Source organism: Mastigoproctus giganteus, chromosome 4, assembly GCF_048544385.1.
Source record: "Mastigoproctus giganteus isolate SK-2022 chromosome 4, ASM4854438v1, whole genome shotgun sequence".
Classification (NCBI taxonomy): Eukaryota; Metazoa; Arthropoda; class Arachnida; order Uropygi; family Thelyphonidae; genus Mastigoproctus; species Mastigoproctus giganteus.
In genome coordinates, this window is record NC_143578.1 from 37,729,177 (window position 1) to 37,748,052 (window position 18,876).

At 37.9% G+C, this 18,876-nt stretch overlaps 1 protein-coding gene across 1 annotated transcript in view; it reads right to left on the bottom strand.

The window, feature by feature from the left end:
• The window catches only part of LOC150086629 (transforming growth factor-beta-induced protein ig-h3-like), a 214,030-nt gene that overhangs the window by 88,725 nt on the left and 106,429 nt on the right, over nt 1-18,876 (bottom strand). The window contains exon 5 of the mRNA XM_090372208.1: nt 4,210-4,373. Coding sequence (XP_090228334.1) covers nt 4,210-4,373 — 164 coding nt within the window. The remainder of the gene's footprint in view (nt 1-4,209; nt 4,374-18,876) is intronic.

Here is an 18,876-nt window from a genome sequence, read left to right on the forward strand (position 1 = left end):
CCAAACACACCTGTTTGATCACACTCATTTTCAAGAGTGTGACCATGAACCAGTTTCACTGAAGGAAGAAGTCAAAAAAGCTATAGGAGAACTGACATGTGGCAAGTCACCTGGAATTGATAAAATCCCAGCAGAATTGATAAAACGATTGTAAAGATTTGAGAAATAGGACAGTGGCCATCAGATTGGACGAAACCGATTTTCATTTCCTTGCCAAAAAAAAGGGAGATCTGAAAATTTGCTCAAATTACAGGACCATTAGCCTAATTTCTCATGGTAGCAAGAATCTTCTTAAAATCATACTAAACAGAATTTTAAAAAAAACCTGAAAAAGAAATACCAGAAGCGCTGTTGTTGTTGTTATTTGGTTTTTAGGAGCATTAGCAACTAAGGCCATATTGCTCCAGGGATATTCGGTAGTCATTCCCTGACCTTTACGCATCCTCCATATTTGGTGGTCACGGGCTCGAACCCCGGTCTAATCAAGAAGCGTGTGCTATGCACTGCTGCTCCTGCCCACCTGGCTATGGAGGCACCTCACCAGAAGAGCAAGCAGGTTTCATAAAGGGCAGAGGAACCAGAGATCAGATCTTAAGTCATGTTTGTTGCCATGTGCTGGTTGGAGGAATGAACTGGCAATGTGCAGGTAGGAAAAAATGAAATACTCGCAGTTTCCACATGAAAGTCATTTTTGTTTTTTTGTGTTTTAAATGATGAATTATTACTATTTGCTAACATAACTGAAATGTAACACACTAGGTATATTAACTAATTTTTTCTTTTATCTTCATTCTACTTGCTTAAAAATTAGTTATTGTACATGTTGGGCATAGCCAACATGTAAAATAACTAAAAAAATTATGTAATAATGCAATAACTAAATAATTAAAAAGTAATGCAAAACCAAGAACTTCACCACAAGTTACAAGCAATGCAACTTTTGGTGAAGTTCCTCCACAATATGAGATTGATTCTAAAAACCTAGTTTGCTCAAACTTATGTATAAAAATATGCGATACCTAAAATGTACAATAACTCTATATAGCTTTGATAGCTTGAGGCTTTTTCCTAGACTTAACTATGTCCGCCACACTAACTCCATCATCTCACATATTGTGGATATATCATTACTGGGTTGCTCCGGTCTTTATAATGCCTACCTTCAACACTTATGAGATTCCAAAGTTTTTTCAGGGTCAAAACCGGGGTCTGGGTAGTTGTATACACTGCAAATAAAAAGCAATGTACTTCTGCACTCGGGCAGTACCTTTTATTTAGAGTAGCACAATACCAAGGTAACTTGTGGTGAAGTGCTTCCACAATATGAGATCAATGCACTGTGTACAAATGTATACATGTACAGAGAGAAGCTATGCCCGACAGATTTAATAGTTTGAGGTTTTGTCCCTAAACTTAACTATATATTTTTAGTTTATTTAGTTTTAAACAGAAGCTTCTGTTGAATTAATTTATAACATTAAAAGCCTATGAGAACACAGTTATCAGTTGTATTTAAGTCTCTATTTATAATTTATAAATAGTTAGTATATAAACAGCTTTTTTTTTTTTTTTTTGTTGTGCTTTGGGCTGAACTGCATCATGGAACTATGACTTCATTTAGCATTAGCATTAGCATTAGTAGAGGCATATGATGCAAGAAAGCAAGCTTATTCAGCATCAGCCAAAATAAAAGAAAAAAAAAAAAAAAAAAAAACAACCACTACTCCCATTTCACCCCTCAATTCGTTCGAAATACCTGTCCAGCTGAGCCTTAAATTTGTTTAGGCTATCAACTTCAACAACAAGCGATGGAAGTCTATTCCACAAACCAACTGCCCGCTGGCTAAAGGCGAATTTCCGCACATCTATCCGACATCCGTCCTTCCTCAATTTGAATTTATGCCCTCTCAGGTGATTATTCTGAGCAAGAGGAAGAATTCCATCGGCATTGAGCATGCTCAAGCCATTCAAAGCCTTGTACACCTCTATCAGATCACCTCGGCGATGCCTAGTCTCCAGGCTCTGTAATTTGCAAAACTTAAGCCTTTCTTCGTAAGAGCAACCCTTTGTTCCATTCACTAATCTTGTTGCCCTTCTCTGTACTCGTTCCAGCAGCTCTACATCCTTCTTGAAATGAGGCCTCCAGACCTGTATACAGTACTCAAGGTGTGGCCTGACCAATGCCTTATACAAGGGAATAATCACATCCCTGTCCCTGCTAGAAAAATTCCTGTATATCATTGACAAGACACCATGAGCTACTCTTGCAGCTCGTCTGCACTGCTCAGAGAACTTCATATCTGCCTGCACAATTACCCCCAGGTCCTTTTCATTCTCTACCACTGTCAGCGTAGTACCACAGAGTTGATACGTTGATATGGGGTTACTGTTTCCCATATGTAGTACTTTACATTTGTCAATGTTAAACTTCATTTGCCACCTCTCAGCCGATCTGCTCAACCTTTCCAGATCCTGTTGCAGCAGCATAGTATCAGTAGTGTCCTTAACAACCCTGCCAACCTTTGTATCGTCTGCAAACTTGGACATTAAGCCTGATACACCATCATCAATATCATTTATAAATACAGAAAACAACAATGGACCCAACACTGAACCCTGAGGAACTCCACTAATAACATTAGTCCACGTTGAGCAGTGTCCATTGATTACCACTCTCTGTCTTCTGCCACTCAACCATCCCTTTATCCATAGCAGCAATTTGCCTCGAATGCCACACTTCTCCAATTTGTGCAGCAGTCTTCCATGCGCAACAGTATCAAAAGCCTTTCTAAGATCCAAATATATAATATCAAAGTTATTCCCTGCATCCAGTTCTTTTGTGACTACATCATAGTATCCAATCAAATTGGTCAGACAAGACCTGCCCTTAACAAACCCATGCTGTGTCTGAGCTATAACTGAATTCTTGTCCAGATGATCCTGCAGTGCTTCTTTAACCAGTGCTTCCATTAATTTTCCTGGAACCGAAGTTAAACTAACAGGTCTATAATTACTTGTGTCAGCCTTTGATCCTCCTTTGTGAATTGGGGTTACATTTGCACATCTCCAGTCCATGGGTACCTCCCCTGAGTCCAAAGAAGCTCTCATAATTATGGCTAGGGGTTTGCTTACTTCCTTTGCTGCCTCCTTTAATATAACTGGATAGATCCCATCCACCCCGGGTGCCTTTTTTATGTTTATCCTCAACAATTTCTCCTCCACTTTCCTCTCAGTTATTAGAAAATCATCTAGCTCACTGCCAATGTTTACTTCACCTACGACATTCCCCTTCCTGAATAACTCCTCATGTGTGAATGTAGATGCAAAATACTCGTTTAGATTGTTAGCCACCTGAGCTGGATCCTCAACTGTTGAACCATCAACATCCAGTGGACCAATCTGATTCATCCCTTTCCTTCTTGAGTTTAAATAGGTAAAGAACTCTTTTCTGTTTTTCTTTGCATCCTTTGCCAAGGATTTCTCATAATCTGCCTTTGCCTGCCTAATCTCCTTTGTGACTTGGTTACAGACCAACTTATATCTATCATAGGCTTCCACATCACCCATTAATTTGTATGTATCCCATGCATTTTTCTTCTCTGCCATATGTCTCATTAGTTCATCTGACAACCATTTAGGCCTGAACCTTGAACAATATTTCTTGGTTGGTATGTAAAGCCTGGTAGCTTCCAAGATTAGTTCCTTGAATGCTTCCCATTTTGAATTTGCTGTTGGTAACATCATCAGTTGGTCCCACTGTATAGAATTTAAATACTGTCTCAGACCAGCATAGTCTCCTTTACGAAAGCAAAAACCCTTCCCTTTACCTCTGATGGTAGTTACCTCCTTGAGTAAATCCCACTTCAGCACACTGTGATCACTGCCACCCAGTGGTTCATTTATCTGCAGATTCCTAATGCATGAAGAATCACTACTGATAATCAGATCAAGAGTATTACTCCCTCTAGTTGCCTCCCGAACATGCTGGTGTAGAAAACAATCATCCAATAAATCCACAAAAGCCTTGCTAGTGTGTGAGTGACCAACCCACAAATTCCAGTCAATATCTGGGAAATTAAAATCCCCCATTATAAGACTCTCTGATTTTGAAAAGAATGAGTACATTAAATTAGGAAATGCAAAATACAAATATATAAAGTTTAGGTAAATATATTAAATCATATTAAAAAGAAAATAAATGACACTTACACTCTGAAAGGTCTGTAAAAACTTTATGAATGCCTCATTTGTTGGTGAAAAGATAGTTAAATTGTCAATACGCAATTTTTGTATTAAATCTGATGTTGAAGAAAGGTCTAAGAACTGAGTGGCACCCATATCTTTCAGCGTCTGAACTAAATCTTTTAGATCAACTGCAAAATGAAAACAGATCTGTAATATCTGATCAATGCATCATCAAGTATTAAAAATATGTAACTTGTCATAAGATAATAATAACCAATTTATAGCCATCAATAAGTATCATGATGTGCTGTGCTTGTCATATTGTAGAGTATCTCTGTAAAAGTTCACATTTTGGTCTAATTATAAACACCCTCAAAACATTCCAGTAAGTCAGCAAAGCTCTAAAATACCAAAACTGTTTCTTATGAGTGTAATAAAGAAACATTCATAAAATTATAAATGCTCTCAAAACATTCTAGTATGTCAGAAAAGATCTAATATTCTTAACCCTCCCTTACAAATGTGATAAAGAAACATTACTGGTAAAATTTCATGTATGTTGATTATTGTATTTCATTGACATTTAATACTGATAAACTAAATGTCATATAAGTAAAGTGAGTAAAAATAAGTATAGATTCTTCTATTTTTACTGATTATATTAGAGTAATGAATTAATCCAAAGATTAAACCTAACAAAAAGACAAATAAAATCCCGAAAGGAGACAATGATCTCAAGGCAGATAGTACATTCCACCAAATGCCAATACACCTAATCACTTACAAACAAAACTTTTTTATGATTAACACCATTTGTCTTATTACTGTATCCTGATAAATTCATATAAGCACACAACCAGTGGCGGATTCAGGGTAGAGGCACCAGGGAACATCCACCCCTGTCGTTTTTCGGATAATATACACCACTCGTTTAAATTCAGAACTAGAATTTGGGCAGTAGAATGTCTACAGAAAGGATAGACAGGATAGGAAGAGAGGAGGGGTTATGCTATTAGTTAAGAAACACATAAAATTCAAGGAAGTGAAGCCAGTCAACATCGCTGGACAGTGCAGTGTCGAGTCAGTTTGGTGTGACATAAGCATTGGGAGATCAAAATTGAGAGTAGGAGTGTGCTATAGGCCTAATGACTCTGATGAGTATAATAAGAAACTGTACAGGGAAATAGAGTGGGCCAGTAAATCAGAGAGTCTTATAATGGGAGATTTTAATTTCCCAGATATTGACTGGAATTTGTGGGTTCATCACTCACACACTAGCAAGGCTTTTGTGGATTTATTGGATGATTGTTTTCTACATCAGCATGTTCGGGAGGCAACTAGAGGGAGTAATACTCTTGATTTGATTATCAGTAGTGATTCTTCATGCATTAAGAATCTGCAGACAGAGGAACCACTAGGTGACAGTGATCACAGTGTGCTGAAGTGGGATTTACTCAAAGAGGTAACTACCATCAGGAGTAAAGGGAAGGGTTATTGCTTTTGTAAAGGTGATTACGATGGTCTGAGAAAGTATTTAAATTCTATACAGTGGAACCAACTGATGATGTTACCAACAGCAAATTCAAAATGGGAAGCATTCAAAGAACTTATCTTGCAAGCTACTAGGCTTTACATACCAACTAAGAAATATTGTTCAAGGTTTAGGCCTAAATGGATGTCAGAAGAACTAATGAGACATATGGCAGAGAAGAAAAAATGCATGGGATACATATAAATTAACACGTGACAGAGAAGCCTATGATAGATATAAGTTCATCTGTAACCAAGTTACAAAGGAAGTTAGGCAGGCAAAGGCAGATTACAAGAAATCTTTGGCAAGGGATGCAAAGAAAAACAGCAAAGAGTTCTTTACTTATGTAAACTCTAGAAGGAAGGGGATGAATCAGATTGGTCCACTTGATATTGATGGTTCAACTGTTGATGATCCTGCTCAGGTAGCTAACAAACTAAATGAATATTTTGCATTGACATTCTCATATGAGGAGTTATTCAGCGAGGGGAATACCAGAGGTGTATTCAACTCTGGCAGTAAGCTAGATAATCTTGTAATAACTGAGAAAAAAATTGGAGGAGAAATTGTTGAAGATAACCACAAGAAAGGCACCTCGGGTGGATGGGATCTATCCAGTTATATTAAAGGAAGTAAGCAAACCCTTAGCCATAATTATGAGAGCTTCCTTGGACTCAGGGGAGGTACCCATAGACTGGAGATGTGCAAATGTGACCCCAATTCACAAAGGAGACTCAAAGTCTGACACAAGTAATTATAGACCTGTGAGTTTAACTTTTGTTCCAGGAAAATTAATGGAGGCACTGGTTAAAGAAGCACTGCAGGATCATTTAGACAAGACTTCAGTTATAGCTCAGACACAGCATGGTTTTGTTAAGGGGAAGTCTTGCCTTACCAATTTGATTGGATACTATGATGCAGTCACAAAAGAACTGGATGCAGGGAATAACTTTAATATTATATACTTGGATCATAGAAAGCCTTTTGATACTGTTGCACATGGAAGACTGCTGCACAAATTGGAGCAGTGTGGCATTGGAGGCAAATTGCTGCTATGGATAAAGGGGTGGTTGAGGGGGAGAAGACAGAGAGTGGTAATCAATGGACACTGCTCATTGTGGACTAATGTTATTAGTGGAGTCCCTCAGGATTCAGTGTTGGGTCCATTATTGTTTTCTGTATTTATAAATAATATTGATGATGGTATATTAAGATTAATGTCCAAGTTTTCAGACGATACAAAGGTTGGCAGGGTTGTTAAGGACACTACTGATGCTATGCTGCTGCAACAGGGTCTGGAAAGGTTGAGCAGATGGGTTGAGAGGTGGAAAATGAAGTTTAATATTGACAAAAGTAAAGTACTACATATGGGAAACAGCAACCCCAGAGCAGCGTATCAACACTGTGGTACTACACTGACAGTGGTAGAGAATGAAAAGGATCTGGGGGTAATTGTGTAGGCAGATATGAAGTTCTCTGAAGTCAGACGGGCTGCAAGAGTAGCTCATGGTGTCTTGTCAATGATATACAGGAATTTTTCTAGCAGGGATAAGGAGGTGATTATTCCCTTGTATAAAGTAATGGTCAGGCCACACCTAGAGTACTGTATACAGGTCTGGAGGCCTCATTTCAAGAAGGATATAGAGCTGCTGGAACGTGTACAGAGAAGGGCAACAAGATTAGTGAATGGAACAAAGTGTTGCTCTTACGAAGAAAGGCTTAAGTTTTGCAAATGACAGTGTCTGGAGACTAGGCACCGACGAGGTGATCTGATAGAGGTGTATAAAGCCTTGTATGGTTCGAGCATGCTCAATGCTGATGGGATTCTGCCTCTTGCTCAGAATAATCACCTGAGAGGGCATAAATTCAAATTGAGGAAAGACAGATGTAGGATAGATGTGCGGAAATTTGCCTTTAGCCAGCGGGTAGTTGGTTGGTGGAACAGACTTCCATCCCTTGTTGTGGAAGTCGATAGCCTAAATAAATTTAAGGCTCAGCTGGACAGGTATTTCGAATGAACGGAGGGGTGAAGTGGAAGTTTTTTTTTTTTTTTTTTTGGCTGATGCTGCATAAGCTTGCTTTCTTGCATCATATGCCTCTACTAATGCAAATGCTAATTCCCTTTAGCTACAAAAAAAAATTTTTTTTTCATTGTTAACATAGGATTTTATTTATTTTTGCATTGTGACTCAGCTGTTTTCAACTGAATACAGTTGGCAACACTGATGCTGATGTGATCACCATTCTAATTCAAGACATCACAGAGCTTGATCGTGCATAATGTTTACTTCAAAATAATTCAGACTTTAGCTGTGTGAGTGTGTCCGCCAGTCACATTATGTTTGAATGTCATATTTTTTTTTGTTGTGTGACTTGTTTGTGCATAAACAAGGCATAAAATGGTGCTCCTCCTGTCATTTTTTCTGGATCTGCCACTGCACGTAACCATGACAGAAGGCATACTATGATGAAGCCTTTTCAAGAGATCACAAGTGAAGTTATTATAAAAAAAGTAAATGAAAATAAAAGTGAAGTTACCTGAACACCCAAAAAATCTCCATACTTATTATTATTTTTATTAATATTTTTTAAAACTGAACTGTAATGTTTCACCCCTCCCCTCCTCTCGATGGTACAGTGAAAGAGCTGTTTGTTTGTATGTTATTAATTTTTAGGAGCATTAGCAACTAAGGCCATATTGCTCCGGGGATATGCGGTGGTCATTCCCTGACCTTTCCACATCTTCTGTATTTGGTGGGCATGGGCTCGAACTCCGGTCTAATCAAGAAGCGTGTGCTATGCACTGCTGCTCCTGCCCACCTGGCTATGGAGGCGCCGCCCAGTGAAAGAGCATAATATAAAAATGTTTCATAAACTAGACTGTCTCACCCAATGAACTAAGAATTGTGAAGTTCTGTATCACTATATACTATAACACAGTTAAACAAGAATTAAAACTAGTAGCAAAAAAAAAAAAAAGTTTACCCATCTATGCCCTACAAGAATTTGTCTAGTTCTCCCTTGGATTTATTCAACCCATCCACTTCCACAATATCAGATGGAAGCTTGTTCCAACAACCAACCACCCGCTGGCTGAAGGCAAACTTCCGGACATCTATCCTACAACCATCCTTCCTCAACTTGAATTTATGCCCCTTCGTGTGTAATTTCAACAAGAGGAAAAATAAAATTAACATTCAGCTTACTCAATCCATTCAAAGCTTTAAATACATCAATCAGATGTATCTCTCTGCAGTGGCCAGGTCTCGAGGAGCTGCAAGAAAAAAAAGTTACCTCCAGGGGCTCACATTTGGTGAGTATTGGCTTGCACCCAGGATCCTGAGCTGGATATCATCATTCTTCTCTTTCTTGGTGAATCCTCTCTACTTCTAACTCTCTCTCTCTCTCTCAGGGTAACCAGGGAATTTTTTTTGGCTGGTGCAGCATAAGCCTCAGGCTTCCTTGCACAATATGGCTAATAATCATAATAATAATTTGCAGAACTGAAGCTTTTCTAGGTAAGAGCACCCTTTTGTTCCCTTCACCAATCTAGTTGCCCTTCTCCGCACCCTTAAGGCTTCAACGTAGTAGTAGTAGTGGCATGTGATGCAAGAAAGCAAGTGTATGAGCTTATACACCATTAGCCAAAAAAAAAAATCACACCAAAAAATCACACAATAAACTTAAGGAGGAACTGGGCAGTTCCTCCTTAAATTTATTCAACCTATCAACTTCCACAATGACAGATGGAAGTTTGTTCCAGCAATTAACTACCCGCTGGCTAAAGGCAAATTTCCGCACATCTATTCTACATCTGTACTTTTTAAATTTGAATTTATGCCCGCTTAGGTTCATAATCTGAACAACTGGAAGGATCCCATCACAATTCAGTGTGCTCAACCCATTCAAGGCCTTATACACCTCAATCAGATCACCACGCAAGTGCCTAGTCTCCAGCCACTGCAATTTGCAGAACTTAAGCCTCTCTTGGTAAGAGGATCCCTTCACTCCCCTCACCAATCTTGTTGCCCTTCTCTGTACACACTCAAGCAAATCTACATCCTTCCTAAAATGAGGCCTCCAGACCTGTACGCAGTACTCAAGGCATGGCCTGACCATTGCCTTATACAGAGGGATAATCACCTCCTTTTCCCTGCTAGCAAAATTCCTATATATCATTGACAAAACCCCATGACCTGCCCTTGCAGCCTGTCTGCATTGCTCAGAAAACTTCATATCTGACTGCACAATTATTCCCAGGTCTTTTTCATTTTCTACCACCTTAAGTGTAGTACCACATAGTTGGTATATTTCTCTGGTGTTACTTCTACCCATATGCAGTACTTTGCATTTGTCAAGGTTAAACTTCAGTTGCCACTTCTTAGCCCATCTGCCCAAATTATCTAGATCCTGTTGCAGTAGCACACCGCCATTGCTGTCATTAACAACCCTGCCAACCTTTGTATCATCTGCAAACTTCGACATTAAGCCTGATATACCTTCACCAATATCATTGATAAATAAACAAAACAACAGTGGACCCAACACCGAATCCTGTTGTTGTTGTTGTTTGGTTTTTAGGAGCATTAGCAACTAAGGCCATATTGCTCCGAGGATGTGCGGTGGTCATTCCCTGACCTTTCCGCATCCTCCGTATTTGGTGGTGACGGGCTCGAACCCCGGTCTAATCAAGAAGCGTGTGCTACACACTGGTGCTCCTTCCCACCTGGCTACGGAGGCGCCAAACCGAACCCTGTGGGACTCCACTAATAACATTAGTCCACAAAGAGCAGCACCCATTCCAGCAGATCTACATTCTTCTTAAAATAAGGCCTCCACACCTGTATACAGTACTCAAGATGCAGCCTAACCATGGCGTTATTCAAATGGATAATCAGCTCCTTATCCCTGCTAGCAAAGTTTCTGTATATTATTGACAAAACTCTATGAGCTGGCTTGGCAGCATGTCTGCACTGTTGAGAGAATTTCATATCTGATTGCACAATTATCCCCAGTTCTTTTACTCCGGGGTTAGTGCTACCCATGAGCAGTACCTTGCATTTGTCAATGTTAAACTTCAATTGCCATTTCTCAGCCCATTAACCCAATTTTCCTAGATCTTGTTGCAGTAGCTCACCCTGATGACTGTCGTTAACCACCCTGCCAATCTTTGTATCATCTGCAAACTTTGACATTAAGCCTGATATATCTTCATCAATATCATTGATAAATATTGAAAACAACAATGGGTCCAGCACTGAACCCTGAGGAATTCCACTAATAACATCAGCCCGTGAAGAGCAGTGCCCATTGATAACCACTCTCTGTCTTCTTTCATCTAACCATTCCTTTATCCATAGCAATAACTTGCACTTAATGCCACATTTCTCCAGTATGTACAGCAGTCTTTTATGCGTAACAATATCAAAAGTCTTCATGAAATATATGATATCAAAATTATTTTTTGCATCAAGTTCCTTGGTCACTGCATCATAGTAACCTATCAGATTGGTTAGACAAGACTGACCCTTGACAAATCCATTCTGTAATTGCATGCCTGTTCAAATGATCCTGCATTACTTCTTTAACCAATGATTCCATTATTTTCCCTGGAACAGATGCTAAGCTAACAGGTCTGTAATTACTCATGTGGCCTTTTGATATCCCTTTATGAATTGGGGATATATTCGCACCTCTCTAGTCCATATTCTAACTATTCTATTTATACATAGCTATAAGGGGCTTAGAGGGGAACAGGCATTCTGTGTGTTATCAGACACTCAGTCTAAAACACTGATGGATCCAATATCTTTCTATCTCAGAAGATTTAGGAGAAGTCCAGTTGGCCTGCCTCACTAAAATACACTCATGCACACCTTCTCGATGGTAAGCACTGTTACGTCACTTAGGTAGCAATGAATGTGTAGAGTAGTTCTCTTCAAGATGCCTGGTCACCGTGAAGAGAAAAAGATCAAACCCTCCAGCACATGACAGTACAATGAAACAAATGGCCCTCAGTCCCCAGCGGCTTTCACTCCCCCTCTTATGGCAGCGAGAGGATCAGAGTGGAAGCAGAGGGTGCTAAGAATCTCTGGGTACAACCAGGCTGCCATGCACGGAAACTGAACTTGGCCTGTTACAACATAGGATCACTCATCGGTGAAGACAGGATTAGCATTAGTAGAGGCTTTTGATGCAAGAAAGCAAGCTTATGCAGCATCAGCCAAAAAAAAAAAAAACTACTTCCACTTCACCCCTTTTCGTTTGAAATACCTGTCCAGCTGAGCCTTAAACTTATTTAGGCTATCAACTGCCACGACAAGGGATGGAAGACTATTCCACCAACCAACCACCCGCTGGCTAAAGGCAAATTTCCGCACATCTATCCTACATCTGTCTTTCCTCAATTTGAATTTATGCCCTCTCAGGTGATTACTCTGAGCAAGAAGAAGAATCCCATCAGCATTGAGCATGCTCAAACCATTCAATGCTTTATACACTCCTATCAGATCACCTCGCTGGTGCCTAGTCTCCAGACACTGTAATTTGCAAATCTTAAGCCTTTCTTCGTAAGAGCACCCCTTTGTTCCATTCATTAATCTTGTTGCCCTTCTCTGTACTCATTCCAGCAGTTCTACATCCATCTTGAAATGAGGCCTCCAGACCTGTATACAGTATTCTAGGTGTGGCCTGACCATTGCTTTATACAAGGGAATAATCACCTCCTTATCCCTGCTAGAAAAATTCCTATATATCATTGACAATACACCATGAGCTACTCTTGCAGCCCATCTGCACTGCTCAGAGAACTTCATATCTGCCTGCACAACCACCCCCAGGTCCCTTTCATTCTCTACCACTGTCAGTGTAGTACCACAGTGTTGATACATTGCTCTGAGGTTGCTGTTTTCCATATATAGTACTTTACATTTGTCAATGTTAAACTTCATTTGCCACCTCTCAGCCCATCTGCTCAACCTTTCCAGATCCTGTTGCAGCAGCATAGTGTCAGTAGTGTCCTTGACAACCCTGCCAACCTTCGTATCATCTGCAAACTTGGACATTAAGCTTGATATACCATCATCAATATCATTTATAAATACAGAAAACAATAATGGACCCAACACTGAACCCTGAGGGACTCCACTGATAACATTAGTCCACGATGAGCAGCGTCCATTGATTACCACTCTCTGTCTTCTCCCCCTCAACCATCCCTTTATCCATAGCAGCAATTTGCCTCCAATGCCACACTGCTCCAATTTGTGCAGCAGTCTTCCATGTGTAACAGTATCAAAAGCCTTTCTAAGATCCAAGTATATAATAACAAAGTTATTCCCTGCATCCAGTTCTTTTGTGACTGCATCATAGTATCCAATCAAATTGGTAAGGCAAGACTTCCCCTTAACAAAACCATGCTGTGTCCGAGCTATAACTGTAGTCTTGTCTAGATGATCCTGCAGTGCTTCTTTAACCAGTGCCTCCATTAATTTTCCTGGAACAGAAGTTAAACTCACAGGTCTATTGAGGTCACATTTGCACATCTCCAGTCTGTGGGTACCTCCCCTGAGTCCAAGGAAGCTCTCATAATTATGGCTAAGGGTTTGCTTACTTCCTTTGCTGCCTCCTTTAATATAACTGCATAGATCCCATCCACCCCAGGTGCCTTTCTTGACAGGTCAATGTGAAGAGAAAAAGATCAAACCCTCCAGCACATGACAGTACAATGAAACAAATGGCCCTCAGTCCCCAGCGCCTTTCACTCCCCCTCTTACGGCAGCGAGAGGATCAAAGTGAAAGCAGAGGGTGCTAAGAATCTCTGGGTACAACCAGGCTGCCATGCACGGAAACTGAACTTGACCTGTTACAACATAGGATCACTCATCGGTGAAGACTGGATATTAGAGCTGGAAAAGGAACTAGAAAATGTGAATTGGAATATCATCGGTTTGGCTGAAACAAGAAGAAGAAATGAATCACTTATAAGTTTATCAAGTTGTTGTTGTTGTTGTTTGGTTTTTAGGAGCATTAGCAGCTTAGGCCATATTACTCCGGGATATGCGGTGGTCATTCCCTGACCTTTCCGCATCATCCGTATTTGGTGGTGAAGGGCTCGAACCCCGGTCTAATCAAGAAGCGTGTGCTACGCACTGCTGCTCCTTCCCACCTGGCTACGGAGGCGCCGTTTATCAAGTGGAAATCTGCTGTACACCAGTGGAAACAGTGAAAGGAGCGAAGATGGAGTTGGGTTTCTGGTCCATAAAGATAAAAAAAATAACATTTTGGAATTCAAAAGTACATCACCAAGGGTGAAAAGACTAATACTCAAGATTTCTCAGAGGAACAAGCTAAAGGTTATAATGATTTATGCACCAATGTCGAGCCATGATGATGATGAGGTTGATCATCATGGAGTTGGGTTTCTGGTCCATAAAGATATAAAAAATAACATTTTTGATTTCAAAAGTACTTCACCATGATGATGAAGAGGTTCAAGAAATGTACACCAAAATTGAGAGTCTTCTAGATGAGCAGAAAACCCACTACACTATCATTATGGGGACTCCAATGCTAAGGTTGGAAAGAGACAGAACAGCGCAGAAAGGGGAACTATTGGAAATTTTTGAACGAGTGAAAGAAATAAAAGAGGTGAAAGACTTTTCGAATTTACAGAATCTCAAGGATTGTCAGTAATGAACACTTTTTTCAAGAAAAGGATGAACAGAAAGTGGACATTTAAGAACCCAAGTGGATTAACAACTAATAAAATTGACTTCATCCTCACTAACAGAAGACATATCGTGAATGATGTTACCATCCTGAACAAGGTAAATTTTGGAAGTGATCACAGAAAGGTAAGATGCACACTTGATATAGATGTAAGAAAAGAAAGGAAAAAACTGACCCGAGTAAATAATACGAAAGTCTTTAAGATAACAGAAGAGGAGAAAAAGCAGTATATACTGGAACTTAAGAACAAGTTTGAGCTTCTGCAGACGGCTCAAGACCAAGATATCGATGAGGAATATTACAACTTTCTGAAAGTGATAAAGCCCAAGAAACCTATAGGTAGAAATAAATCCAAAGAAGAAAAAATTAGTCAAGAAACACTTGTCATGATGAACCAAGGACGACAAATGAAGAACAAGATAAACACTGACAAGGAGAAAATTGAGTATGCTGAGTTATGCAAAGCCATTAGAAAGAGACTCAGAGAGGACATAAGAAGATTTAACACAAGAAAAGTAAAACAAGAATTAAGGGAAAATAAAGAAATTTAATCCGCAGCAATGAGCAGTAATACAGAAAGACAAATGATACTGAAACTAAAGAATAGTGATGGTGTACTTATTAATAGCAGAAAAGGCATAATTCAAATAGCAGAAGACTACTATAGAGAATTATACAAGGAGAAAGGGAGTGATGCCAGCAGCGGGAAAGATGGATCACAAATTAGTATCACATATGACATACCCGATATCCTTCCTTATGAGGTAGAACATGCATTGAAGAAAATGAAGAATCAGAAAGCCCCAGGGGAAGATGAAGTTACTGTAGAGGTGTTGAAATTGGGAGGAAGAGGCATGGCACAAAAACTAGCAAGACTCTTCACAAAATGCATTAGAAAAGATGTGATAACTAAGGAGTGGAATAATGCAATCATAGTTTTGCTGCATAAGAAAGGAAATAAATCAGAAATTGGAAATTATAGACCAATTAGCTTGTTATCCCACATCTACAAGTTGCTCACAAGGAACATTACTAACAGAATCGAAAGAATACTTGATGAGAATCAACCTAAAGAGCAAGCTGGCTTTAAGACAGGATTCTCAACTATGGATCACCTTCACGTAATATCACAGCTAATGGAGAAAGCAAATAAATATAAAACACCATTATGCTTGGCATCTGTGGATTATGAAAAGGCATTTGACTCTATACAGCATAAGGCAATGTTTTGGGCACTGGAAAGACAAGGCATAGATACCCCATATATTATGATTTTGAAGAAAATATATGAGAACGCTACCTCCTTTATTAGACTAGACAAAGACAGTAGCAAATTTAAAATTGAGAAAGAAATTCGATAAGGAGACACAATATCTCCGAAGTTGTTTGCTGCTGCCCTTGGGGAAGCTTTCAGAAGATTAGACTGGTCGCAGAAAGGAGTCAATGTGAATGGAGATTACCTAAACCATTTACGATTTGCAGATGACATGGTTATAAGCCACAATCCCAAAGAATTAGAGGAAAATCTTAATCAGTTATGCAAAGTTAGTAAGGATTTTGGACTAAAGATGAATATGGCTAAAACAAAAGCAAAGATGAACAAGTATACTATAGAAAGGGATATAATGATTTAAGGAAAAGTAATTGAAAAGGTGGAGTTATATACTTTTCTGGGACAAGTCATCAGCTGTAATAATGATAAATGGCTGGAAGTCAAGAGAAGAATAAATTTTGGATGGATAGCATTCAGGAAATATAGTCACATACTGAAGAGCAATATCCCAGTTTATCTGAAATGTAAAATAATGAACCAATGTATACTCCCCACCATGACTTGTGGAAATGAAACTTGGGCACTCACAAAAAGAATGGAAGAGAAACTGAGAACTACACAGCGAAGAACGGAACGAATTATATTGATAATCAGACTGTTAGATAAGAAGAGAAACACATGGATTAGGCAGCAAACTCAAGTAAAGGATATTCTTATCAAAACTAAAGAACTAAAATGGTCTTGGGTGGGTCACATAGCTCGAAGACATGATGGCAGATGGACTAAGAGAATAACAGAATGGTACCCAAGAGGAGCTAGAAGAAATCCTAGAAGTCAACGACGGAGATGGACAGATGAAATTCATGAGTTTGTGGGTAGTAAATGGATGGCCATTGCACAAAACAGAAGTAACTGGAAAGTTGCTGGAGAGGCCTTCATCTGCAATGGATTGAAAATCGCTGATGATAATCTCTATTATGAGCTAGTGATCATGCAAATATAGATATTATATGACTAGATATTTGAAGGATATTTAGTGATATAATATCAGTTCTAATATCATGCAACAGTCCTAATTTTAGATTACTGATCCTATGGCAATCAAATAAATATATATATATATTATATGACTAATAGTACATTGTATATCCTGATAACATTAAGTTACTTCACCAGAAATATGGATAATCCCAGAATACAAAATACTTAGTAAAAAATTCGGATTATCTTCCAAATATGACTACCTCTGCTATTAGAAATTACATATTTATGATGTATCTTATTATAACTTCAATAACTTATTATAATATCAATAAATCAAATAAACAATACACAGTACATTTAAATTCGTTTATTTAAAACTGCTTATGTTTTAGAGTTGATTACCCATCTCCATTGTCAGTGATGATGGAGATGTATAAACATTCTGAAAACTAAGTGCTTTCAATAAACTAGTTTAAAATTTAATGTATACTGTTTACTGCATTTAATGATTTATGATATATTTATAATCATAAAAAACCATGCAGAATATTCATTTGTATGTGTTAAGATTTCACTGTGCATAAATCGCTCTGAATATTAGCAAATGAAAATCAAACCAATATAAATGCAATTGAGTTTAAATTGTAATTATTTTTTAAAAAAACTGCAATATCAGCTTTTCAAAGAAGTAAGTCATTTTCATAATTAATTTTTTATATGCATATTCTTTATTTGACAAGCAACTGAAGTAATTTAGTTATATTTCTAATATGCAATACAAAAAAAAGAGAAAGTGAAAATAAAACATCCCTGTTTTTTCAATTTTATTTCTAGACTATACTAAAGTTTTCAATATTGATTAGAATTAAATTTTATAGCATATGCTTTCATGATATTAAGTTCATTCTGAAGCATACTGTTATTAGTATTAGCCAACATGATACAATTAAAAAAGGCTCATATAGAAATATAAAAATAAAAAATATAAGAAAATATTTTTCATATATTTTCATATAAAAATTACAAATAAATCCTCTTATTAATTGTGCCTCTTATTGTTTTTATGTGCATCTTATTAATAGTTTTTATGCATTTTATCTAAGTGTTTGTCTAATCTTCCTTTAAATTTACATAAACCTTTCAGTTCTACAAGAACAGGTGGGGTTTATTCTGATAGCTAGGTTCTCTGACTAAAAGCAAATTCTCCTGCATCTGTTCTACAATTATCCTTTCTGACTTAAATCTATATCAGTGATTTTGTGCTGCCTGAGAAAAAATATAAATAAATTTGACTTAATTAAAATATTGCATGTATTCGAAAATTTGGTGAACAAAATATTTATTCCCACATGTACCACCTTGCTAAATATCCTGCTGGCACCCATGATATATAAATATATCCCAAGTGATTTCTAATGTAATTTTGAAAGGACTTTCTGAATGTGGGGATTAGACTATTGTAATCGGGAAACTTCTCTACATTCATATGCTGTTTAATTTTGATTTAACTTTACAAAGAAATTAATAATAGCATTAAAAAGGCACATCTTATGTTTTGGCACATCTCTGTGTTTCAGCTCATTTTCTGAAATGAAATTAAAATTTACAAGAACTACAGTCCTGCTAAAAAAGCAATAGGACTGCAGCTGCCATTCATCCTGGTATCAGCCATAAGTTTTTGAAAGTTTTTTAAGTTTGATTTCATCTCAGAAGAAAGCACCCAGAGAGGTGTCAAAATAGATATCTTTCAATATTCTTATTAGTTTCTCATAAAGTTTAAATAAAAATTAAATGGCCTCTTACTGCAGAGAGGTGTCCTTAGTATAATATATATATATATATATATATATATCAAGTGATCAATTTACTCAACTCTTTTAAAGTTGGAAATACTGTATGATCAGATCACATAATTATTCTCCCTGCTAATCACCTTATCTCTCTTTTTTGGATGGCAGATTGACATCAATGGAATATTAAAAACGTAGTTTAAAAACTGATTTTTTAATATGGAATACTGTGATCATTTCTTTTGTCTAGCAAAGTTCCTGTATATCACTTCAAGAGCTCTATACACTTTCCTAGCAATACATGGTATTGTATCATTACCCTAAATTTTCATCTTTCACTACCTGTAGTATATACATACTACAGATAGTATGTATATACTACA